The following is a 26728-nucleotide window of genomic DNA, read 5'->3' on the forward strand; positions in this document are numbered from 1 at the left end:
GCTGGGCCTGGGTCCCAGGTCCTCTGGGCTCAGGCTCTGCCAGGCGCTCTCTCCTGGGGCCTGAGCATCCTGTCCTGAGAGTACTGGGTCGGACCGCCTCCATCCTGCCCTCCTGCCCCCTCACCAGCCATGGTCAGCACCTGCTGAGGAGTCGGTCCCATACTTCCCCTCCTGGGGGGTGTGGTCTCTGGCAGAGTTAATGATTGTTCAAGGGAGGAGGAGATGGTGCCAAAGTCTGCCGGCTGCGCTGTGGCAGGCCCCAGACGGTGCCCGCCGGAGCCCATTTGCCGCATCCGCGGCCCCTTTTGGGGCCCAGGTAGGACTGCAGAGCCTGGCTGCCGCAGGGGCTCGGGAGTCTTCTGGTCAGGAGTAGGGGCCCAGGGGAACCCAGGGGGTCCCACCCAGGTGGGTGGGTGCACTGGTGCTGAGTTGGGCGAATCTGGAGCTGAGTCCCAGGCTGTCTGCATCTTCAGGTGGGGCTGTTGATTAAAGACAGAGGGGCCGAGCTGGGGGGCCCCAGAGCTCAAGGAGAAAGAACAGGGCTCTGAGCCCAACTGCTTGGGTCCAGATCCCAGATCCATCCTGGCTTTGGGGGGCTCTGGAATTCTTCTGGACCTCTGTTGCCACATCTGTAGAAGCAGGCTGGTCCCAGCACAGGAAAGAAACTGGAGAACCGGGAGGCAGAGGTGGGCCAGTGGTCTACCGTGGATGGACGGCCACTCCAGCCAGCGCTAGGATGTGTCCGGTTGGCACTGAGTGTAGGCTGGCCCTCAGCTCTGGCTCATTCCAGGCCTGGTGTGCCAGTTGGAGACTCAGCTGAGAGCCAGGGGCAGGGTGGGCCTCTTCCCTGAGGCAGGCTAGGGCACCAGATGCCCGGGCTCGGGAACAGTGGGATCATGGATGGAAACCTGTGTGTAGACTATGTGGTTCTTAATGTCACCCCATCTCTCTGCAGGGAAACTGAGGCCCAGAGGGAGTAAGGGCTTGCCTGGGGTTTGGTGGCAGGGGGCAGGGGAGGTACACAGTGAGTAAGGAAGATTCTGGAATCTGAACCAGGGCCGTTTGACCCCATTCCCTGTCTGTCACTGAGGCAGCCAGGGTGATGGGCACTGGAGGGGTTCCATGGCAGGGAGCCCAGTGCCCTTGGGGTCCACATCTTTGCACCAGTGCTCCCTGGGTGGGCTGGCATCTGCCTTGTGGGTATACATAGGGCTCCATGGAGTCCAGTGGAGCCCCGACCAAGGCTTGCCCAGGGACTCCTGGAATTGGAGCTAGTCCGGGTCTAATGCTCTGTCCCTTGTTCTTGGACATCCCTCTCTGAGCTTCTCTGAGCCTCAGTTTCTCACCTGGGCCCTGGGACGATAATGCCTTCAGCAGGGGCACAGCTGTGAGAAGGAAACAGAGCGGAAGTGAAAGTATGTGGTGAGCTGGAGGCGGCAGCGGCCTTGGTGGCCGAGTTCTCTCTTTGGTGGCCTGTGGATGATGAGGGCCGCCTCCCTCTCTGGTCCTCCTAGAGGCCCTGGGTACACCTGGGGTCCTCACTCCCAGTCTGGGAGAAAGTTTGGGAGCCCCGGGCTGTTGGGAGCTGCGGCTGGTGCTTCGGCCCACTGGGGTCAAGGAACCGGTGCTGCCAAAGCCCAGGGCGAGTGCGCCTGTGCCAAACCCGAGGGGCCTCCCAGGGGTTCAGGAACTCCCGATTCACCTCTGTGTCCTTTCTTGACGCTTCTCCAAGCAGCCCTTTTTGAGAGTAAGGAGAGTAAGTAAGTGTGGGGGTAAAGAAGTTGGAATTTCTAGGATGTAGATAGTCCCAGCTTTTAGAAGGCAAACTGAGGGGTGGAGAGGAGGAAAGAGGAGCGTCTGGGAGTGGCCGCATGGTATTTGGGGCTGGGGTGAGTTTGCCTCCTTCCCACCCAGGCCCCCCACCTCCGGCATAGCAGAGGCCCTGGGCAGACGGCCCAGGGAAGGCCCAGGGTGGGTTGGCACTGTGGAAGCCTGGGGGGCAGGGGCTGGCGAGGGCATCGTCCAGATCTCCCCCAGTCCCAGTCCAGAGGCAGCTCCATTCCTGTCTTATTCATCTGCAATTGCTCTGTCCCCTGCTCCTGCTGGGAGGCCAGGAACCTCAGGGCCAGAGGAGGGACCGTCAATGCATAAACCAGGCTCTGCACCTGACCTGGCCTCAGAGAATGGAGAAAATTTACACAGATGCAGAAGGCCTGGCATATGCAAATGCATGGAGGGAGGAAAATAGAGGGTGGGGACTGAGAAAGGAGCGTTCAGTGCCTCGGGACCACAGGAAAAGGTGGGGGAGGAGCTTGTGTGGGAAAAGGAGTCAGGACCTATGAGGATGTAGCCCACCAGGCTGAGGGGCAGGAAGTGTGTCCCCCAGCCAGCCTGAGCCCTGGCAGAGGTCTGTGTTGTGCCCAGTGAGTGGGAAGGCTCATTGGTGGGGCAGGTTCATTCTTGTTCCTTCTCTAGCTCACACAGGCCCTGTGAATTTTTTTCAAATGACCAAATCCAAAGATGACACTCTGGACCAAAGAACTTTGGCCTCATTATGATCAAATGAGTGTGTGTGTCTGTGTGTGTGTAAAAAGTCTCGAACAAGGGGCCAAGACTGTGGGAAACCGAGCTCAGAGGCAGTGAAGTGGGGAGGAGAGGCCAGGACCACAGCAAGAACGAGCACTGGGCTGGGAGGGACGGGAGGCTGAGGGGTGGCATCCCAGTTTTGCCCCCAGCTGACTTGGAAGCATGGGGCAGGAGCCTTATCTTCCCCCAGCTCAGGTTTAAAGGGGATTGACAGCCACCTCTGCCTTCTAGGAGAATGGTCTGGATTAGATGCAGGGGAAAGACTTCAGGTCTGCCTTACGCTAATGTAGAGGGTCATCACTCTTGCCCTGAGTAAGGATTATCAGGCTTCTAGAGGCCTGTGAGAATGGGAGGGAGAAGTTGGAAGAAGCTTCCATGAGCGAAAGAGTGTAGCTGGCTCTAAGGAGGGGGCCTGGAGGTGGAGGCATCAGGGATCCTGGAGGGTGAAGCTGCCTATTAAGGCTGTTGTCCCTCTACCTTCCCCTAGGGGATTCTTCTGTGTCTGGGGGAAGTCTGGCTGATGAGGAAGAGCAAACTGGAAGCTGGGAAAGAGAGAGCACAGACTTCCCGCTCTGGGTTCTGATCCCATTAGTGACCGGATCATGTCCCTTCTGCTCCTGGACCATGGCGTGCAGAGGGCTGAATGGCTCAGGGTGTGCCAGTCGCAGCACCTGGCTCATCCTTACTATTTTTTCCACTCGAGGACTGGATCCCAAGGGCAGGAGTTTCCTGTTTTCCCAATTGCACTTTGTCATAGTGAAGAGCACACTTTGCACTCCTGTGGCAGCATGCTTAATGACTAATTGTCCTGTGGGACTGACTCACTTCTGAAGGAGGGGAAGGAGGGGAACCAAAGAGGTGAGAGGTGAGGTCCAAGATCGCACAGAGAGGGGACGTCAGGGCTGGCTGCATCCAGCCAGGGTTAAGGTGCCCTGGAGTTTGCTCACACGATGGATGCCACCATCACTGGTGTCTAACATCTGTGGGCTCGCTGTGCGCTCACACCATCATCCCACCACCATCCCACCACCATCCCACCGCAGCCTCCACCAGCTCCACCTGTCTTTCCACGCTCATCATCACAAATGTTACCAGTGTGTCCATCCCCATCCCCGCTTCCAGCCCCACTGTCACCTCTACCCCCAACCAAACTACTGTCTCCACCCCAACCCCCTGTCCACGCCCAGCTCCAGGACCGCCTCACACTCTACACTTGACCTCAGTTCCATCAAGCCAGCACCCTCCAGAACATGGCTCATGTCTCATGGCTGGTGTCTCACGGAGGATTGGCAGTAGCAGTCAGAAGGTAAAGACGAGCCCACAACAGGCAGAAGGAGGGTATTTGCATTTGCTGAGCACCTTCTGTGCCCCGGGGCACTGAGCTGGCACAATCTATTTTCATTCCCTCCCCCACGTTTTACGACTTCTGAGAGCTGTCAGTCCCATCTTACAAATGAGGAAATGGTAGGGGCTACCGGGTGGCTCAGTCCGTGAAGTACCTGCCTTCCACTCCCAGGACCTCATAGGGTCCTGGGATCGAATCCCATACTGGGCTCCCTTCTCAAAGGGGAGTCTGCCTCTCCCTCTCCCTCTGCCCCTCCACCCCCAAACCCCCCAATTCCTGCTCGCTCTCTCTCTCAAATCAACAAATAAAATCTTTTAGAAAAAAAAAATTTGAGGAAATAGGCTCAGAGGAGGGCATCGACTTGCCCCTCTGGAGAGCCTTTGCTGCCTCTTAGGTCTGTAAGCAATTTGTCTTTCTGACCTTTAGTTTCCCCATCTGTAAAGTGGGCATAGTAGAGCCTATCTCCAGTGTTCTCTGGTTAAGTCGTGTCCAGCTCATTGTCTGACTCAAAGTAGACATTCCTTCTATGACAGGTATTGCTGCTCCTTCGTGACCCTTAACAGCTGCCACGTATCCACTGATGCCTTGGTGACAGCTTTGTTGACCATTCCTTAGTGTTTCCACACTTAGTTTAGTTCTGTTTTCCATGATTATAAATAACTGCTTGTGATGAACAGTTTGCCGCAGCAAGAGATTCCTTATTTTCGGTTAGCTGGATTACCAGTCAGAGAGGACAAATCTTTTGAAGGTTTGGGGTTCACAGCTTATGTGGGGTTTTCCCCTCCTGCTGGAGCCCTGGGGGAAGGTGAGGGCTGCACCCTTCCCTCCCTTCTAGCTGTGAGCTCCTCTGAGTTCTCTGTCTGCAAAGTGGGTTCCTGGGGAGATTAAATTATGTGAATTTCAAATGTCCTGCCTCCAAATCTCTCCAAATCTCTGTTCCTGCCTCTTCTCTCCAGCCCTGCTGCCACCATTTCAACCCACCAGCACGTAGCAGCTAGAAAGATCTTTTAGAAAAGCAAATTAGTCTCTGTCATTCCCCTGCTTAAACCTTGAAATGACCCTCTGTTTTCCTTAGACTAAAGCAGACCGTCCTCACCGAGTCTTATGGGGCCAGGCACGATCTGCCTCTGCCTGCCTCCCCATCCCTGCCCCTCTCTCCCTTTGCTCCAGCCACAGGGCCCCTCTTTCCAATTTCTGGAACACACCTGGTTCTTAGTTGGCCAGGGGCCATCTCTCATATTGGCAGAGTTACCCGGAGCAACCTTGTAACAGTGCTCGCTTTAGCAGTGTAACATGGGAATGAATTTTTAAAAAAGATTTTACTTATTCATTTGAGACAGAGAGATAAACACAGAGAGAGAGAGAGAGAGAGAGAGAGTGCACAAACGGTGAGAGGCATAGGGAGAGGAAGAAGCAGTCTTCCTGCTCACTGGGGGCTTGATCCCAGGACACGGAGATCATGACCTGAGTCAAAAGCAAAAGGTCAACCATCTGAGTCACCCAGGTGTCCTGAGACTGAATTTTTTTTTTTTTAAGATTTTTATTTTTATTTATTTGACAGAGAGATCACAAGTAGGCAGAGAGGCAGGCAGAGAGAGAGGAGGAAGCAGGCTCCCTGCCGAGCAGAGAGCCCGATGCGGGGCTCGATCCCAAGACTCCGAGATCATGACCTGAGCCGAAGGCAGTGGCTTAACCCACTGAGCCACCCAGGCGCCCCGTGAATTTTTTTTTTTTTAAGATTTTATTTTTAAGTACTCTGTACACCCATTATGGGACTCGAACTCACAACCCCCACGTTAAGAGTTGCATGCTCTACCCGCTGGCCACTGAATTTTTAAAAATTTAAATAATACTACAAGATTTATAATAACAATCCACCTCTGAGTTGCCTTTTCCCACATTTTTGTTTGATTTGGTTTGGATTTTTCGGCATCTGTCCCTAGTGTTCAGGTTTCCGTGATGTGTTGTATTTGCCTGTTTCTGTGGTGTAAATGCTTCCACCCGGGCTCACTTCAAGCCACGAACATAATGCCAACCAGCTTCTAAACTTCCTGAAGCTATGGCGGCTTTCAGTAGCAGCTCTAGCCTGTGATGCCACCTGTCTTCCCTTCAGCGTCTGATGCTCCCTATTCATGATTAAGAACAAGGCTCTGGGTCCAGTGATGTCCCTGGGTTGGTGGGGGGGCTTGTCTTTTGGAAGCCACTTTGTAAAGTGATCCAATGGAGGCCCCCACGTTTCAGAATCTGTGGGGTTTTTTCTCTTGAATGGTCCATTTTATCTGGTTTTTTTTTTTTTTATTTCTGGTGGTTGGGGGAGGTGTCCATTTTTGTTTTTGTTTTTGTTTTTGTTTTAAGATTTTTTAAATTATTTATTTATTTGACAGACAGATCACAAGTAGGCAGAGAGGCAGGCAGAGGAGGAGGTAAGATCCCCGCTGAGCAGAGAGCCCGATGCAGGGCTTGATCCCAGGACCCTGGGATCATGACCTGAGCCGAAGGAAGAGGCTTTAACCCACTGAGCCACCCAGGCGCCCCTATCATTTTTGTTTTTTTAAAAGATGTTATTTATTTGACAGAAAGATAGAGAAAGCAATAGAGATAGAGAGAGAGAGCACGAGCTGGGAGGAGAGGGAGAAGCAGGATCCCCGCTGAGCAAGGAGCCCCACATGGATCCTTAGTTTAGTTCCAGGATCCTGGAATCATGACCTGAGGGAAGGCAGATGCTTCACTGACTGAGCCTCCCAGGGTGACCCAACGGGGAAATGTCCTATCATCTGTCAGTTCTTTAGGGAATGAGACAGGGAGAGGGGCTGAGAGTGTCCCCATTTGTTGTGTAGTCTTTCACGTAGTCCCCTGTTTTGCTGTGGGGCCCCACCTCCACCAGTCCTAGTGCCCTGGAGTCCAGAGCTCTCTGATTCAGTCTTTCCAGGAAGGAGCCTCCAGGTACATTGTCTAGTGTTGGGGGGTAGGGTGTCAGCCCCTTACTGCATGGAGTGGGAGTGGTATCTGGGAGTCTAATGACTTGACATGGATACTTTTTTTTTTTTTAAGATTTTATTTATTTATTTGACAGACAGAGATCACAAGTAGGCAGAGAGGCAGGCAGAGAGAGGGGGGAAGTAGGCTCCCCGCTGAGCAGAGAGCCGATATGGGGCTCCATCCCAGAACCCTGGGATCATGACCTGAGCCGAAGCAGAGGCTCAACCCACTGAGCTACCCAGGCGCCCCATATGGATACTTTTAACCAATTTTCCCGCTTTTAGGCCACCCCACCCCTTTGTTTTCAGAGGGTTCTAGAACCTTCAATACTTCAGCCTTGCTAGGGTTTTGAGCTGGCTTCCTGTGGGTGCCATTCCTACCCTTGTTTTATTTACTTATATTTGTTTGTTTGTTTATTTAATTGTTTTGAGGTGGGGGTGGAGCGGAGGGAGAGGGAGACAAGCAGATTCGGCACTGAGTGCAAAGCCCAGCACGGGATTCAATCCCAGAATCCTGAGATCATGACCTTAGCTGAAAACAAGAGTCGGATACTTAACTGACTGAGCCACCCAGGCGCCCCCCCCCCTCTAGTTTTAAGTGTCACTAGCTTTGGGGCACCTGGATGGCTTGGTCGGTTGAGGGTCTGCCTTCGGCTTAGGTCATGGTCCCAGGGTCCTGGGATGGAGCCCTGCCTCGGGCTCCCTGCTTAGTAGGGAGCCTACTTCTCCCTCTCCCTCTGCCTGCTGCTCTGCCTGCTTGTGTTCTCTCTCTCTCTCTGTTGAGTACATTAAAAGAAAAAAAATTTTAACTGTCACTAGCTTGAAAAGTTGTTCATCTCTCATCAACTCTGTTGAACTTCTAAAATCTTTACCACCATTTTAATGAGGTTTCAAGAGGGAGGAAGTGGAGATAAATGTTGAATCCTCCGTGCTGAACCGGAAGCTCCCTCCTCCACTCCTCACGGGATGCCCTCTTCTTACCCTTCAGACATGTCCCTTCCTCAGAGACTCCACCCTGTATGCTCCCATTAGCCTCTGCCACATAACACACCACCCCAAGACTTACTGGTAAACAGTAGCAGCCGTTTATTATGACTAGAAATCTGCCCTTTGGGCGGGGCTCAGCATGGGTGGCTCATTGGGAGGGAGAGCATCCATCTTGGGATGGTTTATGCCCATGGCTTACTCACACAGGTGGATGTTGGCTATTTGCTGGGAGCTCAACTGGGCTGTTGGCCAGGGGCTTTGGTTCTTGTCCACGTGAGTTTCTTCAAGAGACTGCTGGGGCTTTCTTTCTGGGGGCCAAGGCCTGGAGAGGGCACAGCATCTCTGGGGCCATATTGTATCCATCAGTCATGGCGGCTGCCCAGATGTCTTAATTATAAAACCAGTGGGATTTTAAAAAAATTTTATTTATTTATTTGACAGAGAAAGACAGCGAGAGAGGGAACATAAGCAGGGGGAGTGGGAGAGGGAAAAGCAGGGCTCCATCCCAGGACCCTGGGATCATGACCTGAGCCGAAGGCAGATGCTTAACGACTGAGCCACCCAGGCACCCAACCAGTGGGATTTTTAATTTATGGAGATGGCTGTGTAACAACAAAGAAAGCCTAAGGCCATTGAGAGAAGATTTTTGTCACGATTTTCTAGAGAAGGGGGCTTGCCATACCATGCACGGCCACATGGGGGGAACATTCGGTCAGGAGGCAGAAGGAGAAAGGCGAAAGCATGATCTAGAGCCTTAATGCGTTTTCCATGGGGAGGAAGGCGGGAAAAGCTGCAGGTCAACCAGTAGAGCAAGCTGAGGACTGAACAGTTGGAATAATTTGCACTGGCTAAAGGGGTCGTTCTTAGTTGCCCATTGCTTAGTCCTGGGGAGACTCAGGGCAGGGACAACTCTGACTTGGTGTGTGAGTTAGACAAAGGAGGGAGTTGGAGTGTGGGCTCTGGATTGGTTGGTTTGTATAGGAGAGGAGTGTTTGCAGGCAAGTCATTTGCCGTCTCTAGGAACTAGCTCCCCTGGGAAAGGCCGGTGAGGCCCCCGAGATGTTAAAACCTCATAAATAGAGAAAATAAAAACATCTCCTCTCTTGCTGGGAGCAGAGTCAGAAGGTTTGTGGCCCTCTTTATCTGCCTAAAGTAGCAGCCTTCTTCAGGCTCTCACAGTAGCCTCATTCTCTTTCTTCATAGCACGGAAGGCAGCAAGCAGTTACACTTGTTTACCTGTTCAGGGTCTGTCTTATTCACTAAGCTGTCAGCTCGATGAAGGCATCCCCTTGGCTCTTTTGCTCGTAATTATTCTCCCAGTGCTGGGAAAAAGGTCTAGCACATAGGGGACCATGGACATCCCTAGATAATTATTAAAAGAATGAATGAATGAATGAATGAATGAATCAGGGTACCCAGAACATGGTAGGTGCTCAGGAAATGTCAGCAGATATTTAAGATTACCAACCCTCCTGATACGCCTGTGGTTTTCCCAGCAGTGAAGGAAAACGGGGTGTACCTGTGGCCTGGCGAGGCATGAGGGGTGAAACGGGGCATGGTTAGAAATGGTTAGAAAAGACCCGGGGGAGGGAGGTGGCAGTCAGACATGGAGGGTCTATGGAAGCCCTTCTATGGCGTTTGGACTCAGGTGGTGGGAAGCCATTAAAGGGCTTGGAATGGGGGGTGCCTGGGTGGCTCAGTGGGTTAAGCACCTGCCTTCGGCTCAGGTCATGATCCCAGGGTCCTGGGATCGCGTCCCACATCAGGCTCCCTGCTCATTGGGGAGCCTGCTTCTCCCTCTGCCTCTGCTGCTCCCCCTTCTTGTGCTCTGTCTCTCTCTCACTTGTTCTCATTCTATCTCAAATAAATAAAATCTTTTTTTAAAAAAAAGGCTTGGAATGGGGAGGGAGGTCATCAGAGGAGTTAAGGAAGGATTACTTGAGCTGAGCGGACTGGATTAGAGACTGAAGGGAGAGAGGCCTGGAGGAGGGCTGAGCCAGGCGAAGGGGGAAGGTGGCTGTGAGTGTAGCCACTGTGGGATGGAGAGAAACGCAGGAGTCATCAGAGACTGGATAGGGGCACTCCAGAAAAGGGGAGTCAAGGGTGACCTGGGCAAATGGGTGCATCCCTGAGGCGGGAACTTGGGAGGAGGGGAGCATGGCATGAGGGAGAAGACTTCCGGGTTTTGATGCAGTTTCTTTGTCAAGGTTCAGCTGTGGCAGCCCTTCTTGCTCTGCTGTCTCTTTCTCTCTCCCTTGGAGGACCCTCATCTTTTGGAATCGGCCACAGATTGGGGTCATTTTCTCTTGGTTCTCCCATGGCTTTGGAGTCCTTCCCAAACTGACTTGACTAGGGAACCCTCCCATCTTACAGGGCCAGGGTTCCAGGGAGCACACTTTGGGAAAGCCTGCCAAGGCGGCTGTTAAATGCATCAGCAAGTAGGGCAAAGGAACTTGACCACCCACAGAACATCTGGATTGTCCTCGATAAGTCACAGTCCCTCTTTAGGCACCTGATTTTGAAGTATGCTATTAGCGTAGACACTTGAAATAGGCAGGGTAGTTTAGTGGTTGAGGAAATGAATTCTGGAGTCCCAAACTCCCGTGTTCAGAGCAGAGTCTTGTCACTGATGCCCTGTGCGGCCTCAGGAAAGCCCCTTCCTCTCTCAGCTACCTCATAGTTGCAAGGATAGTGAGATTACACATGTAATGTGCTTACAGCTGTCCCTGTTACACAAGACACTGAATTCTGGAGTCAAGCTTAAGGTCATTCTCAGGCTGGAATTCTGGACCAGGCTCAGCTACCCTGCTTACCCCTCTGGGTTCCCCCCCACTACCCTGGAACATCTGGAAAAAGGCAGTGAGTGACAGGAGCCCTGGAGGTTGGGGAACTGCTGAGTTGGAGTGGGGGGTGGGCTCAGCTCAGACCCAGACAGAGGGAGGGTCCACCAAAGGGAGGGGGGCCTGGGGACAGTTGCCCCTTCCCTGTTCCCTCTTCCCTCAGGTCCTTCCAGACATGATGGCATGGCCGTGGCTGTCCTGCCTCCTGCTTCTTACCCTTGTGGTGTCTGGTGGGTACTTCCCCTCCCCCACTAGAGTAACACTAGCCTGGAGATCCTTGGCAGGACCCTCCAGAAGAGAGTGACACTGCCTCGTCAGCAAACTCCCAGCTCCTATGACCCAGACCCCTGCTTGGCGGCCCTGGGGAGGCCTAGGGAGGAGTCCAGGCCCAGGCGGGTGAGCTGGGCTGAAGCTGGGACTGGTGTGGGCTCCCACAGAGGGCAGGAGGGGGTCAGGCTTCGTAGGGGCATCCAAGTGTTCTAAGTGCTCTCTCTTCCTACAGTGACAGCCAACACGGCCCCAGTGTTCTTAAAAAACATGTCAAGAGTGAATTTGCCCGAGGACTTACCAGTGGGTGAGTGACCATCCCTGTGCACAGACTGTGCCAAGCCCTTACCCACAGAGGGTCCCAGGGTCTCCCTTATGGGGTTGCTTCCCATCCTGCGGCCCCATGGCTCGTCATGGGGCGAAGGTGGCCAGGAGGGAGTTTGTTCTAGAATTTGTTTTCTTCTCTTCAGCTTTTGTGTCAGGGCCCTCACATGGCGTCAAGTAACCAAGACACCCCACGAGAACATTCTTCCTGTTTCCCATCTCTGGCTGGTGTTTCCGATGGCCCAAAGAGAGAGGACCCATCTGGGACCGTTCTTTCTCTCCCATCTCTCACACTTGCTAACCTCCCTCCACTCCCTGCTTTTCTCCCCCCTAAACAGGAAGCAGGTCTCAGGCTCAAAGCCTTTCACAGACTTCTCACCGGAAGTTAATAATTGTGTTTTACTTCCATTGCCTTTGTTCATAGAGCTGCTTTCTATCTATGGCAAGTGAAATGGATTTCTATTTACAGCCACAATCTAAAGCTTGCTTTTATTTTCTTTTTTGAAAAGATTTTTAAAAATTTATTTGAGAGACAGAATATGCATGGGGACAGGGGCAGAGGGAGAGGGAGAGAGAATCTCAAGCAGACTCGGTACTGAGCGTGGAGCCCAAAGTGGGGCTTGGCCCCGCGACCCTGGTATCATGATCTGAGCTGAAACCAAGAGTCAGACACTTAACTGACTGAACCACCCGGGCATCCCTAAAGCTTATTTAAAATAAGTGTATTTACATGAAATGCTAAGTTGATTAAAAGAAGGATCATAAAGAATGAGACATTGGATATGGTAAAGATCGCAGCAGTATACAAGAGGGAATGACATCTGGGAAGCATTGTTTTGGAAGAAGCTGCAGGGACTGAAGACCTAATTCCCAGCAGGCAGGATATGGGTTGGGGAAATGGAAATGAAAGATGTCTCCTCGACTCCCCAGCCCTGGGGCTCCTGCACACTCTGCCCTCCGCACCCCCCCCCCCCGAAACAGAAAACGAATAACTTTATTGTTCAGAGCAGTGCACCTCCTTCCCCGAGCCAGATCAAATGAGGATCTTTGATAACCACATGGCTCTGCTCTGGGCTTTCTTAAACCAAAGGGCGATTTCCTTCTTCCTGAGATAAATTCTATGGCTCTCTTACCATGGGAGAGCACGTTCCGTGAGATTTTTTTTTTTTCAAGTATGTCATTTAGACTTTCTATTTTGAAGTTAATATATGCGCAGGAAAGTGCATTGAATCACATGGAATTACCACTGGATCCGGAACTAGGAAGTTGCCAACAGCTCCAGGTCCCCCTCTCTCGTCCCTTTGGTCACTTCCTGTCCTTTCTTCCCTACACAAGACTTCTTTTCCTGACACTAACACTGTACCACAGATCTGTTTCATCAGGCAGACTTTAAAAAAATATATATATAATTATGATGTTTTAAATACCAATTTTAGTTTAGTGACAAACATACATAATTCTTTTTTTTTAAGATTTTATTTATTTATTTGACAGAGAGAGAGCACAAGTAGGCAGAGCAGCAGGCAGAGGAAGAGGGAGAAGCAGGCTCTCCAGTGGGCCGGGAGCCTGATGCAGCCTGGGATCAGGACCTGAGCCGAAGACAGCTGCTTAAGCTACTGAGCCACCTGGACACCCCAAACATATATAACTCTTAATATACAGAGACCTAATATAGGTCTTTTATTTTTGTAGATTTTATTGATATGTTACATTTAATTTTTTTTTAAGATTTTGTTTATTTATTTGACAGAGAGAGACAGTGAGACAGGAAACACAAGCAGGAGAGGAGGGAGAGGGAGAAGCAGACTCCCCACCGAGCAGGGAGCCTGATGTGGGGCTCAATCCCAGGACCCTGAGATCATGACCTGAGCTGAAGGCAGATATTTAATGACTGATCCACCCAGGCATGCCTACATTTAATTTTTTTAGGCCACTTTTAAAAAAAGGATTTTATTTATTTATTTATTTATTTATTTATTTATTTAGAGAGTGTGTGAGCAGGGAGGAGGGGCAGAGGGAGAGAGAGACACTCAGGCAGATTCCACACTCAGCACAGACCCCAGCCCTGGGGCTTCATCCCACAACCCAGATCCCACAACCCCAAGACAACAACCTGAGCTGAAATCAAGAATTGGAGGCTCAATCGACTGACCCATCCAACTCCCCTTCAGGTCAACTTTTAAAAGAGCATTTCTGGAACACCTGGGTGGCTCAGTCAGTTAAGCATCTGCCTTTGGCTCAGGTCATGATCCCGGGGTCCTGGGATCGAGCCCCGAATCAGGCTCCCTGCTCAGTGGGAAGCCTGCTTCTCCCTCTCCCACTGTCCCTGCTTGTGTTCCCTCTCTTGCGCTCTCCCTCTCTGTCAAATACATAAATAAAATCTTAAAAAAGAGAAAAAAGAGCATTTCCTCCCTGATGCATGCTTCTATGCCCCCAGTCAAATATATACAAGTAAGGGTTTATGCCCGCCCACACACCTCCTGGATTTCCTTAGGTGTAAAGGCCACATCTTTTTGCTCTTTAAGTGAATCGGGATGTATCTTACCATTGAGATAGTCATTTAACACAGAGTGACTTTTCTCCCCCCAGAAGCAGTCATTACATTGATAGTGTGTCTCACAATCGAGGAAACATAAAGTAGACACTGACATCATCTTTGCAGAACGTTGGTCTGGTGGTCTTCCTAGAGGAGGGGGTCTTGGTGGGGAAGGACTATAACCAAGCTTTCTGAGGAGTTGTGGGAGGAGCTGGGACTGTTGGGCCAGAGAAGAGCAGCCTTGGGGGCACAATGCGGAACCTGTCCCTGAAGAGGTGTCATGGGCAGGAGGGGTGGGCTGGTCCGCTGAGGCCCTCAGGCTGAGCATGGGGCCGCAGGGCCACATGGAATTTGTTGTGGCACTTTTGAACTTTGTGGGTCCCTGACTCTATATTAAAATTATGTTTTATGATAGAAATGAAACATTCTTGTAGGTCTCCTAAAAGTCTCATAGGCCCTGGGTTCCATACCTCATGGACAGAAGAGATGAGGCCTTTGGGTCCCCACAGCCAGGACTTACAGGGAAACACACTTTGGGAAAATGGAGAAAGCCCTTGCTAAGGGATAGTTGTCTGACAATGGAAGGGGGTGGCTGAGAAGAGAGTAATGTTTCTCAGTGGCAGAGCAGAGGCTGGGTGGGATAATGGATGTAAGGTCTTGGAGAGGGGCTGGTTGAATCTGTAAAAAGTTTCTTTGAGATTGGAGAGTTGGTGGCCTTGGGATCTGCGAGTCCCCCGATATCTCCAAGCCCCTGCCCTCCCCAGGGACATGCCCTCTGGGGCACAGTGAAAGAGTGGGGGCCCCTGGCTAGCAGTGGATGCTCACCAGATCAGGTGGGGTTTCTGGCAGGCTTTGAGCAAGCTCTCTGGGTGAAGGGAGGGCTTTGAGGTGGCCCAGGCACCCCCAGAGGGACTTCAGGAGTCCCCCGTCCAAGGATGTCCCCAACAGCTACAGCCAGACACTTCCCCTCCAGCCGTCTTTGGTCTCCTCTCAAGGAATGCCAGGAAGGGAATTCCAGGGCCAGGAGAAAGAGTGATGCCTGAATCGCAGCCCACCCTACCATGTCCAGGGCAGAAGGGGTCTTCCCCTGGAGGAAATCAGCATGTTGTTATCAAAGCCATTGTGCAGGTGCCAAGCAACAAAATCAAACCTGACGTTTATGGCCACCACGGCCAGAACCCTGGCGGCTGGGAGGTCCCAGATTTCTGCACACAGAGAAGACAGGCCCCCTAGCCCAGCCCATGGACCATGGGCATTCCCTGTCCCATCTCCAGGTGTCGAGGCCTTCTGGTTGGTCGCGCAGGACCAGGACAATGATACATTGACCTATGCGATTAGTGGCCCAGATGCCTCCGTCTTCTCTGTCACCCCGACCACCGGGGAAGTGAAGCTGGCTCACCCTCTGGACTATGAGGTAAATGGCAGCAGCCTGGGGAGACCCTGGGAGGGGCGTGGGGAGGTGAGGGCCCTCCCTGTGCCCTTATCCCAAGCAGAGGCTCACCTTGGACCTCTTCTCCCTGCCCGCTGCAGACCACCTACTTACTCCAAATCATCATCTCCGTGACCGACCAGCACAACAAGCCAGTGAGTTGGAAGCGGGGAGGGGAGGGGAGATGGCCCTGGAATCGGAGAGCAGGGCACTAGGGGCCCCTCCTGCCTGCATCCCCTACCTCAAGCAAGCAGAGAGAGCCCTAGTTAACAAAAACTGAATTCAATATTTATTTTCATCTAAATTATACTCATCCATTTTGGGCCACACAATATTACCAAGATTTTAACATTATTATTAATTTACTTTAGTTACATAAAGATCTCACCTACATCATAAGTTTAATTGTATTAATTTATGTTAATACAAATGTTAATAAAAAACAAGTGCTAAATATCTCCCTCTCTTAGCTCTTCCGAGGCAGTATTTTCAACTCTCCGGGCTAAAAGTGTTGGTGTCAGCACTCAGATTTCTAAATGACACGCTGACACCACTGTGCCTTACCTCTGTGAAAGTTGAGGATTTTGTCTTTAAAATACACTCCCCAAACCCTGTCCATTAAGAAAAATCATTTTAATGACTTGGATATTCATGAATATATTCTCTTTGTAAACATCTTAAAAGTTGCCCCTCAAGCTTGAGTCCCCTGGGTAAACCCTTCCCAGCCCACTCCCAGCCAAAGCCTCTAGTCACAGTTCTGCCACACCCCTCGCTATACATTTACATATATATGCATCCCTGGAAGAAAGATTGTAGTTTTGGTGCATTTCCTGAAACCCAGATGGGATCCTACTGAACATAGTATCTTTTTTTTTTTTAAAGATTTTATTTATTTACTGGACAGACAGAGATCACAAGTAGGCAGAGAGGCAGGCAGAGAGAGAGGAGGAAGCAGGCTCCCCGCTGAGCAGAGAGCCCGATAAGGGGTTCGATCCCAGGACCCAGGGATCATGACCTGAGCTGAAGGCAGAGGCTTTAACCCACTGAGCCACCCAGGCGCCACCTGAACATAGTATCTTGAATTGCCCTGTCCAATTCAACAGTCAGTTTTGGAGCTCTGCCCGTGTCTCCTCATGAGCTGCCTGTTTCTTGTACTATTTTCCATGTGGGGACATACCATGATGCTTTAGCTGGTCTCCTTGGACAGACACTTAGGTTGTCCGCAGCTTAAAACTATGGCAAACAAATCTGAAATGAACATTCCTGTAGTAGATCAGACACATTTCAGATTTTTTCAAAATGACCTAATTATGTCTGCAACTTCCTCTGGAATGGTTCTGTAAAGATGTGAAGAGAGAGATCAAACAATGACTAAATCTGGGTGAAGAGATTTGGGAGTTTTGTGTACTATATTCTGGTGTTTGAAATTGTATTAAAAACGAGAGTACCCCAAATATTGCCAAAGTGCCTCAGAAACGAAGCCAACTTGCAGTCCCAGCCAGACTCTCCTTTTGTCTTCTCAAGCTCTTGCATTTTCCAGGCTCACTTGGGGTTTCTCACCTGCAGGTGCAAAGGACAATGCAGGTGATTGTAGAAGATAGAAATGATAATGCTCCCGTTTTCCAGAATACTGGCTTCTCCACCAGCATCAATGAGGTAACATCTGCCCTAGAGGGGTGTGTGTGTGTGTGTGTGTGTGTGTGTGTGTGTGTGAGATGCAGGCTTCCCAGAAGCTCTTCTCAGGGTGCAAAGGACCAGAGACAGCCAGCGGTGGGGGGGGGGGGGTGTCCAGGATCGGGGAAAAGCACACCTTAAAAGGGGTAGCTGCAGAAACCAAATTCAGGGGAATGTAACCCCATGGAATAGTTACAGCAACATGTTACAAACAACAAGACTGGATGAGAATGATTCCAGTTATGAAAGCAAATTTTTTTGAAAAACAATTTATTTTTTCATGTATCTGAAAAATTTAGAGGTATACTAACTTCAAGCACAATGAATCCAAGTACTCAAGCCTTGCCATCAAGAAGAGATATCTCGGGGCGCCTAGGTGGCTCAGTGGGTTAAGCCTCTGCCTTCGGCTCAGGTCATGATCCCAGAGTCCTGGGATCGAGTCCCACATCGGGTTCTCTGCTAAGCAGGGAGCCTGCTTCCCCTCTCTCTCTGCCTGCCTCTCTGCCTACTTGTGATCTCTGTCAAATAAACAAATAAAATCTTTTTTAAAAAAGAAAAAAAAAGAGATTTCTCTCTACCTCTCAGCTCTGCTTATCTTGTTGCCCCCATCCTTGGGTAAGAGGGCCATTCTCTCTTGTGGTGATAAGAGAGCAGCTCCACTCTTTGCAAGTTGAACATAGACTGTCTCTTTCTCCATTGTCCTGGCCAAAACTCCAGGATTGACTATCATTGGCCCATTTTGGGTCACGTGCCTATCAACCTAGGGGCACAGAATACTCTGTTTGGCTAGGTCTACATCATGAGCCCCCCCCCCCCAGCAGGGGAGGACAGGCCCACTAGAACCACCTGCATGGGGAGGAGGTTCCCCAATGGTCCCTGAGCAGCAATCACAACACCGCTCCTGGATCTTCATAACCATGTGGCTTTGAAGATGTAAGGGGTGTGGGTCCACACACTAGGTCAGGTATAAAACCAGTGAGGTCCAGGTAGCCATTTGACAGACTTTGATGGAGCACCCACTGGATACCAGGCACTGTCCTTGGTGCTGAGACTAACTGGTAAATAAGGCAGACCTGGTCTTACCACCCTCAGTAGCTCGCATTCTAATGAAGAATATAGATAATAATCAATGAAACATTAAATAAGCAGGATTATTTCAGGTGGCACTAAGCTCTACGAGGAGCATAAAACAGGGTAAAATGAAAGAAAGTGACCAGGAAGGGGGCTTGCTTAGGTTGAGTGACCAGGAAAGGCTTTTCTGAGTAGGTGACATCTGAACAGAGACCTATATGGCAAGAAGGCGCCAGCTGTGGGATGCTCCAGGAGAAGAATGTTCCAGACAGGGGAACAGCAGATTCAATGGCTCTGAGCTGGGAATGAATTTGGAGTGTTCTAGGCATAGCCAGGAAGCTGGTGTGAATGGGGGGTAGAAGGTGAGGAGAAGGTGAGCTCAGAGAATTAGCCAGTGGCCTGACCTCAAAGGGCTATAGAAGCAGGGTGGACTGCATTCTGGGGAACCATTGGGGGGGTTTTAGCACAAGAGTAATGTGGTCTGATGTATGATTTTCAAAGATCACGTTGGCCACTGTGTGGAAATACTGAAAGTGTGGACAGGTCACAGGGGCAAAGGCCTCCCCAGAGAACCTTCCAGCTCTGCAGAGTGCTGTCTGGAATGTACTGCTGTATGCTGTAGAAAGCCCACAGGAAGAGCAGGGGAGTGGCACATCCTTGGTTCTGGAATGACTGTACTTTGTTCCCTGCTCTCTCTCCCCTAAACTGTGTCCAGAGGCCCAGCCCAGGTGGGAAAGAAAGGGGAACATTGGGTTTCAGGTTTTTTTATGTCTATGGTACAACTGGGTACACAAGTTCGGGGGGTGGACATGAGTGCTCGGTAATGGAGGGGATGGATTGGAATTCCTCATTACAGACCCTGCCAGTCGGCTCCCTGGTATTCTCTGTGCTGGCCACGGACCCAGACACGGGGTTTGCAGGAGTGGTGGTGTACTCCATAGAGAAGGTGAGCGTGGGCCAGTCCTGTGGGAATATGGGCCCCACTGCCTCTCATGGCCACCAGGGGGCAGCATGTCACACACAGCCTACAGGAACCTTGAGTGTTGGGGTGAGGATAGGGTCTTAGTGGTGGCCCAGCCCCGGCTTCCAAACCTTTTGCTGGCCCCCTCTGAACTTCACTTGGCCAAGCTACCTAAGGAGGGTCCCTTCTGTGGACAGGACCCTTCTTCCCTTCTTCCCCACCCTCTTGCCTGGGACACTGTCTGCATCCCTGTTGGGTTCGTGTGACATCACCAGGTGTCTGATACACAGAAGAGGAAATTGAGAGGTACAGTGTCTTGTCCAAGGTCACACAGACAGCGGGGGCTGTGACCCCATTTCTCCTGAAGACAAGTTTGCTAGCTATATAGCTCCTGTCTCCCAAGTGCCTATGATGAGCCTAGCACATTCATTACCCCATTTGACTTTCCTCTCAACCTGCTGCTGACATATCTGAGCTCATTTCCCAGAGGTGGAAACTGAGGCTCAGAGAGGTTATGTGACCTGGTGAGGGTGGCAGGGCTGATCAATAGCAGAGTGAGGGGTCAAGTCCCAGTCTGTCTGAGAGAGGTTCTGGCTTGACTGTGCTCTGCCCTAGGTCATCCCTAGCACTGAGGAGAGCCAGCACCTCTTCAAGATCTTACCCAATGGCTCCATCATCCTCAATGGCAGCCTCAGCTACAACAACAAGAGTGCCTTCTATCAGCTGGAGTTGAAGGCCTCTGTGAGTGGGGGTACAGATGGAGGGGCCCCACAACCTGAGGCCTGGCCTTACGGAGACCCGTTTCCCCACAGGACTCAGGTGGCTTATACAACAACACCTTCATCATCCGCAACTCCTCACATGTCTTCCTGTCCATCTCTGTGGTCGATGAGCCAGACCTGGACCCCCAGTTTGTCAGGGAGATTTACTCGGCCTCTGTGGCTGAGGATGCACCCCAGGTGTGCCAGAGGACCTGGGGGGGCGTCTGGGTGGACACAAGAGGCAGGGAAAGGGGGCGCCTGGGTGGCTCAGTGGGTTAAGCCTCTGCCTTCGGCTCGGGTCATGATCTCAGGGTCCTGGAATTGAGCCCCACATTAGGCCCTCTGCTCAGCGGGGAGCCTGCTTCCTCCTCTCTCTCTCTGCTTTTCTGCCTACTTGTGATCTCTTGTCTGTCAAATAAATAAATAAAATCTTAAAAAAAAAAAAAAAGAGGCAGAAAAGGGCCTGGGACGCTGATCCACCTGGTTCTCTGCACAGGGAGAATCGGTGCTGAAGGTAGAGGCTGTGGATAGTGACAAAGGCATTAATGACCCGGTGACCTACAGCATTTCCAGTGAGAATGGGTGTGTCCCCAGGTGGAGGAAGGGATGGGGCTCTGCCAGAGCTACTGGAAGCAGCAGCTCCCACTGCCTCTCTCCAGACTCCACAATGCCCGGCTGGTTTGACATCGGGCCGGATGGGGTGATCAGGGTCACTGGTTCCCTGGATCGTGAGCAGCTGCTGGAGGAGGATGAGGAGGTGAAGGTGCAGGTCACGGTGAGTGAGGAGTCCACTGGCGCTTTTGTACCCGAACTTCAACTTCTGACCTTTGATCTCTGTTCTCTCTGAGCCTTGGTTCTCTGACCTCTGCTTTCTGGCTTCTGCTCGGGTCCCAGGCCACTGAGATGCGCCCCAACATCTATGGACAAAATGCCAAGGCGAGCACATGGGTCACGCTGATGGTGACAGATGTCAATGACCACAAACCTGAGTTCTACAACTGCAGCCTCCTGGCCTGCACCTTCTCCCCCCAAGAGGCCCAAGTCAACTTCACCGGCTACGTGGATGAACATGCCTCCACCCGCATCCCTATCGACAGCCTCACCATGGTGGTCTACGACCCAGACAAGGTCGGGGTGCCCAGACAAGGGGTGGCTTGGTGAGGGATGGTGGGAGATGGCTAGGGGAGATGGTGAGGAGTGACCCATAGAACAAGGTACCCAGATACGAAGTGGGGAGGGGAGCGGAGGGTGGGTGATGGTGGTGATGGTCATGAGCGGCGGTGGGAAATCGGAGTTGTTCGGTGACGTTTGGAAATGTTGGGTGATGTTACAATGGTGTGTAGTTTTGTGCTCAGGGCGGTGCTAGGTGCAGGTAAGCAGAAAGACAACACTGAGTGGGGGTTGATACTGGATGCTAGGTAATGCTGAATGGTGTCGAGGAGAGGGTGGTGATGGGTGCTTGGTGAAGTTGAGGAATGTTGGGGGATGTGGCAGTGTTGAGCATAAAGTAGTCTGAGTGGGTGTGAAGTTGGAGGTGTATTCTTTTTATTTTTTATTTTTATTTTTATTTTTTTTAAGATTTTATTTATTTATTTGACAGAGAGAGATCACAAGTAGGCAGAGAGAGAAAGAGGAGGAAGCAGGCTCCCCGCTGAGCAGAGAGCCCGATGTGGGGCTCGATCCCAGGACCCTGGGATCATGACCTGAGCCGAAGGCAGAGGCTTTAACCCACTGAGCCACCCAGGCACCCCTGGAGGTGTATTCTTAAGTGAACATTGATACTGAGTGGTGGGCAGTCTGGGTGGTATTGAACAATGACTACCTATAGACAATGTTTGGTAGTATTTGGTGATATTGAGTCGGTACAAAATGTGGGTGGAGGAGGTGTCGGGTTGTGGTAGGTGGGCAAGTGTGTTGAGTTGGTGGTTGGCGTTGAGTGGAGTGGAAAGTGTGTGGAATAGAGGGTGATGTGGGTAGCCAGGTGACTTTGGATGCTGCTGGTGGTTGGTGTTGGTATGGATGGCTGACTGTGTTGAGTTGGGGTTGGTAAAGAAGACTCAGGAATGTCTTCTGGGAGTGAGGGGAATGTGTCCAGGCTCTGTCTTTCCAGCCCAAACCAGGAGCCCAGTCACCTGCAGACATCTTCTAACGAGCCCACCTTTGCAGGGAATAGTGAGCAGCCCGGCTTCCCCAGGGTCCTCTTGCCTCAGTCTCTTGAGAGCCTCCCCTCATGGGACTTCAGAGGCAGGGCCTCCTGACATAGGCACCTACAGCCAGGATTAGGGGCAAGGGGCAGGGTGGTGTGTTGCAGGGGTTGGGGTCTCTACTATAACTTAAGCCCATCTCCACAGGGCAGCAATGGCACCTTCCTGCTATCTGTGGGTGGACCTGATGCTGAGGCCTTCAGCATCTCCCCGGATCGGGCAGCAGGCTCCACGGACGTGCAGGTGTTGGTGAGAGCTCCCGCGCTGGTGGACTATGAGAATAAGACAGTGATGCTGGTGCAGGTGAGGGGTGTTCTGGGCCAGCAGGGAGCCCAGCCCATGGGCCCTCTGGTCCCCACACTGCTGATTCTTCCTCTATCCTCAGGTTGTGGCTACTGACTCGGTCAGTGGGAACGCCTCCGTCGCTCTGGTGACCATCCACCTTAGAGACATTAATGACCACCGGCCCACATTCCCCTACAGCTTTTACAACCTCAGTATCTGGGAGCACAGTGCAGACGGCACTGTGGTCACCGACAACATCCATGTGAGTGAGGGGGACCCTGTGGGGCTGGGCTCGGTGAGACATGGAAAAACACAGACCTGGGGACCGTGACCCTGCCCATGTCTCTCTATCATCTGATGTCCTCAGGCTTGAGCCAGCATGCACGCGTGTGTGTGGGGGTGTCTATTTGTGAATCAGAGTGTGTCAGGCATTCTTGGAAGCCTGTACAGCCCTGTCCCCTTTGATCGCTTGGCTGGCAGCGAGTACCATCATTTCCAAACCATGTCCCATTGTCTAACTCTCTGCCCCACAGGCCTTTGACCCTGACACAGGAGAGGGGGGCCGCATCACCTACAGCCTGCTTCCAGGGAACGGGTAAGGTCTCAGGGTGGGCGGAGGGGGGGCAGGCAGATGAGCGGGGCCCGGGCCTGCCTGGCTGCCTTGCTGTGGCGCTAGGGTGCAGGCAAACTCTAGGACACTCAGTTCCATTTCAATTTCAGATAAACAACGGATAATCTGTTTAGTATGAGTGGATGGCAAATATCGCAGGGGGCATACTTCAATATTTTTGACGGTTTATCTGAGATTCTAATTTAAGTGGACATCTCGTATTTTTGTTGGCTCCCTCTGGCCACGCTGCACAGGGCAGACATCTTTGAGGTGGACCAGGGCTCAGGCACAGTGACAGTGAGGAACGGTGAGGTGTTGGACCGAGAGAAGCAGGCCGAGTACTACCTGACGTTGCAGGCCACGGACGGTGGGAACTTGGCAGCCTCCACTACGCTGCACATTGTCCTGCTGGACATCAACGACAACAAGCCTGTGGTCAGCGGCTCCTACAACATCTTTGTCCAGGAGGAGGAGGGCGATGTCTTTGTGACCATCCAGGTGCGGATAGGACAGGGACGGGCTCTGTGATCATGGCGGCCCTGGGTTGGAATCTGGGCTCTCCTCTGTGGTTCCTGAGAAAGTTAATCCATCTCTCAGGGCCTCTGTCTCCTCTTTGGAAAATGAGGACAATCATGGTCCTTTTTCCCAGGGTCACTGGGGAATCATGAGATAATATGTGTAAAGTGTTCAGCACAAAGCCCAGCACAGAGCACACCCTCAAAAACATATTGGCCCTTTTAATTCCAGCCCCTGTCTCATTCCAGAAAGGATTTGAGGTGACTTTGATTAAAAGGTCAGGTAAAAAAAAATTGGAGAAATAAGGAAAAAGAGAAAATGAGAGTGGTGTTGCTAATGGGCACAAAAGTAAAGTTAGAACAGAGAACCATGCCATTGCCAGGAGGGCAGCTGAACATTCAGTTCTGAGCTTCCTGATGGCCAGTGCAAAAAGGGAAATAACAGCAGCCAGGTTCACAGAGTCTATGAGATAAAAACCCACGGTTGGCTCCAAAGACATATCAGAGACACGTGTCTCCCAGAGTCATCTGAAAAGGGGGCCTTGGAAGAAGTGGGAAAGAAACCAGGTGCTCAGAATGACAATCACGTGGCCACAGAGCGCTCTCCCACTCCTGGAGCTGTGAGGTTTCCAGAGCACATTCCCATCTCTGGTGTCTTGACTGACATGGGAAGTAGATGCTCTGATGTTCCCCAGGTCACAGAAGGGGAACCCCGAGGCTCAGAGAAGTTCAGCGACTTTTTTGGGTGGCATAGCCAATAGGTGGCAGCCCTGAAACCAGAGCCCAGAACTTTCTGCCAGGGAAACCTGGGCCTTTGCTTCTTGCTCCTCTGGTCTGTGGGTTCCTTGGGGCAGGAGCATTTCAGATCTGCTGCTGTAACTAACAGGAGCCCTGAGACGCGCTTGGTGAATTAACTGGCCTGAATTCAAAGTGCTAAGAGGGGAAAAGACAGGATCAGGCTACTGGAAAAATCATCTCTGGCTGTCTGTAGGGGAGGCATTTAATAAACAACATACCAAAGGATCTGAGATGCAAGAATGGGGGAGGGGGTGGGAAGGGAGGAAGGGAAAAGGCTCTGGATTCAAAGCCACGTTTGCCGAAAAACCTGCTATGCACTAGGCTCTCTGCTGGGCCCCAGTCCTCTGAGACGAATCTACCGTAATGCCCGCCACACAGGACTCTCAGGGGAAGAGCGCTGGAGAGTCACCCAAGGGTGTCACTTGTGTTGTGCTGAAGATAGCTCAGGGGACGTGGAGGCCCAGGGGAATCACCAGCCTGGCCCGGAGTCAGGCAGAGGGGTGTAGAGGGGAAGGCCTATGCAAAGGCCCGGGAGCATGATGGAACCTGCTGTAGTCTTCATGCTGGGTCACCCCAAAGGCAAACTGAGCACATGTTCAGGACGCTGGCAGGACAAGAACACACACACACACACACACACACACACACACACACACACACACAGGAGTTGGGTGAAGAATCAGCTGTTTTAAACAAAGCAGCACTAAAGTAGTCATTGTGGAAAAATCAGAATCTTGTTGGACTTCACCCCAGTTTACACTTGTTTGCTTTTGACTTTTGAGTATCTATGATATGCTGCCCCATGCCTCCTGTCCACTAGGACCTCAGCTCCCTAAGGGCACTGTCTTGTTCACGGCTCTAGTGTCTAAAATGGGGCCAGACACCTGGCAGTGTGCAGTAAATGTCTGTGGGATCGAGGAACGAGCTCAGGGCTGAAGACCTCAGAATCCTGCAAGCTGTTGATGTGACCCTCCTTGATGGGACACTGAGGCCGAGAGATGAGCCCGTGTCCCACCGGCTTTAGGCCTGGTTACTGCCCTTGTGGGCCGGTGCTGGAGGGGAAAGCCAGGCTGCAGGGGAGGCGCTGGGGAGCTGGGAAGCCCTGGTAACTGATGCTTGATGCTGGTTCTCACATAGGCTCGGGACGATGACCAGCCCGACAACAACAACAGCCGTCTGCATTTCAGCCTGCTGCCCGGCACCTACAGCCATAACTTCTCGGTAGACCCCGATAAAGGGGTCCTCAGAAACCTGGGGCCCCTGGACCGAGAGGCCATTGAACCTGCCCTGCGGGGCCAAATCGTGCTGACTGTGCTTGTGTCTGATTGCGGCGAGCCGGTCCTCAGCACCGAAGTCAACGTTACCATCAATGTGGAGGTAAGGCCTGGCTCAGCTGCGGGCAGGATGCCAGGATGGGCCCCGTGTTGGGGAGCTCCTAACAGGTGGCCGGCACCCCCACACCTCCAGCTGGAATAAAATTTCTGCCCTTTGTGGTAGGGTGGGCAAGAGAGTTCTGGAAGCAGGCCGCTTGGGTTAGGATTCTGGCTCTGTTGTGGGGCTTTAGGCAACCACTCAGCCTTCCTGTGCCCTCAAGTTCCTCATCTGTAAAATGGTGACAAAAATGCCAGAAAGTGAGTTAACGAGTGGAAGGTGCTTTGCAGAGTGCCAGACCCAGAGGAGGTCCCCAGTGTTTCCATTTGCCCCCTAATTCTATGGTTTTACTCTCCCCAGTTTGGGTCACTTGTGGTCAACAGCGTTCTGGGAACAGCTGATCCTCATTATGATGTATCAGGTCATCACAAGGTCGGGAGCCTAGTGACGTCACAACACCCACGTGGTCCACCTCTCTTCATGTATGGGGGCATGTCATCATCTCACATCAGCACGACAAGTAGGACGAATGCAGGACAATCGCGTATTTTGAAAGAGGAGAGAGAGAGACCACATTCACACTGACTGCTATCACAGTATATCGTTACCATTGTTCTATTTAGTATTAGTTATTTTTTATCTCTTCCTATGCCTAATTTGTAAATTAAACTTTATCATGGGTATATTTGCTCAGGAAAAAACATCGTGCGTACAGGGCTCGGTACCAGGTTCCAGGCATCCGCTGAGGGTCTTGGAACGTTTCTCCCACAGATAAGGCAGGAACTATTTACTCTATTGGTTCTAGCTATAATTCACGAAGTTCTACTGAAACTCTCCTATCGCCTCACCACCATTCACAGGCAAAGAGAAGGGGTGAAAATCAGCATTTACAGGGTTTACTGCACACCTGGCCCTGCAAGATAGAGATGGTGATTACCATTTTATTGATCAAGAAACTGAGGCATGGAGGGTGAGAGTCTTGCCTAGAGCCACAGAATGGGGTTTTGAACCTGGTCTGTCTGGTTCTTAGGCTGCCACCAGCCCCCAGGGCACTTTCCTCTAAAGAAGTGTTGTAACAAATGTGTGCCTCTCCAATGTCTATGATGTGGATGGCGCCCCCTAGGCCTGTGCAGTGCACAGCCTGCGCCACCCCACAGGGCAGCCCTGAGTGCCACTGGGTTGGGAT

The 26728-nt window shown here is 51.7% G+C and overlaps 1 protein-coding gene across 2 annotated transcripts in view; it reads left to right on the forward strand.

The window, feature by feature from the left end:
- Positions 1–232: 232 nt before the first annotated feature.
- The window catches only part of CDHR2 (cadherin related family member 2), a 36411-nt gene continuing 9915 nt past the window's right edge, over positions 233–26728 (forward strand). For both annotated transcript variants that reach the window (XM_047730621.1, XM_047730622.1), the window contains exons 1-17: positions 233–316; positions 10900–10966; positions 11239–11310; positions 15138–15277; positions 15394–15447; positions 16859–16948; positions 18894–18983; positions 19614–19739; positions 19811–19957; positions 20256–20331; positions 20419–20534; positions 20654–20887; positions 22111–22266; positions 22349–22510; positions 22782–22843; positions 23113–23356; positions 25309–25548. In XM_047730621.1, the coding sequence (XP_047586577.1) occupies positions 10912–10966; positions 11239–11310; positions 15138–15277; positions 15394–15447; positions 16859–16948; positions 18894–18983; positions 19614–19739; positions 19811–19957; positions 20256–20331; positions 20419–20534; positions 20654–20887; positions 22111–22266; positions 22349–22510; positions 22782–22843; positions 23113–23356; positions 25309–25548 (2064 nt within the window). In that variant the 5' untranslated portion in view covers positions 233–316; positions 10900–10911. The remainder of the gene's footprint in view (positions 317–10899; positions 10967–11238; positions 11311–15137; positions 15278–15393; positions 15448–16858; positions 16949–18893; positions 18984–19613; positions 19740–19810; positions 19958–20255; positions 20332–20418; positions 20535–20653; positions 20888–22110; positions 22267–22348; positions 22511–22781; positions 22844–23112; positions 23357–25308; positions 25549–26728) is intronic.

Source organism: Lutra lutra, chromosome 5 (genome assembly GCF_902655055.1).
Source record: "Lutra lutra chromosome 5, mLutLut1.2, whole genome shotgun sequence".
NCBI classification, from domain to species: domain Eukaryota; kingdom Metazoa; phylum Chordata; class Mammalia; order Carnivora; family Mustelidae; genus Lutra; species Lutra lutra.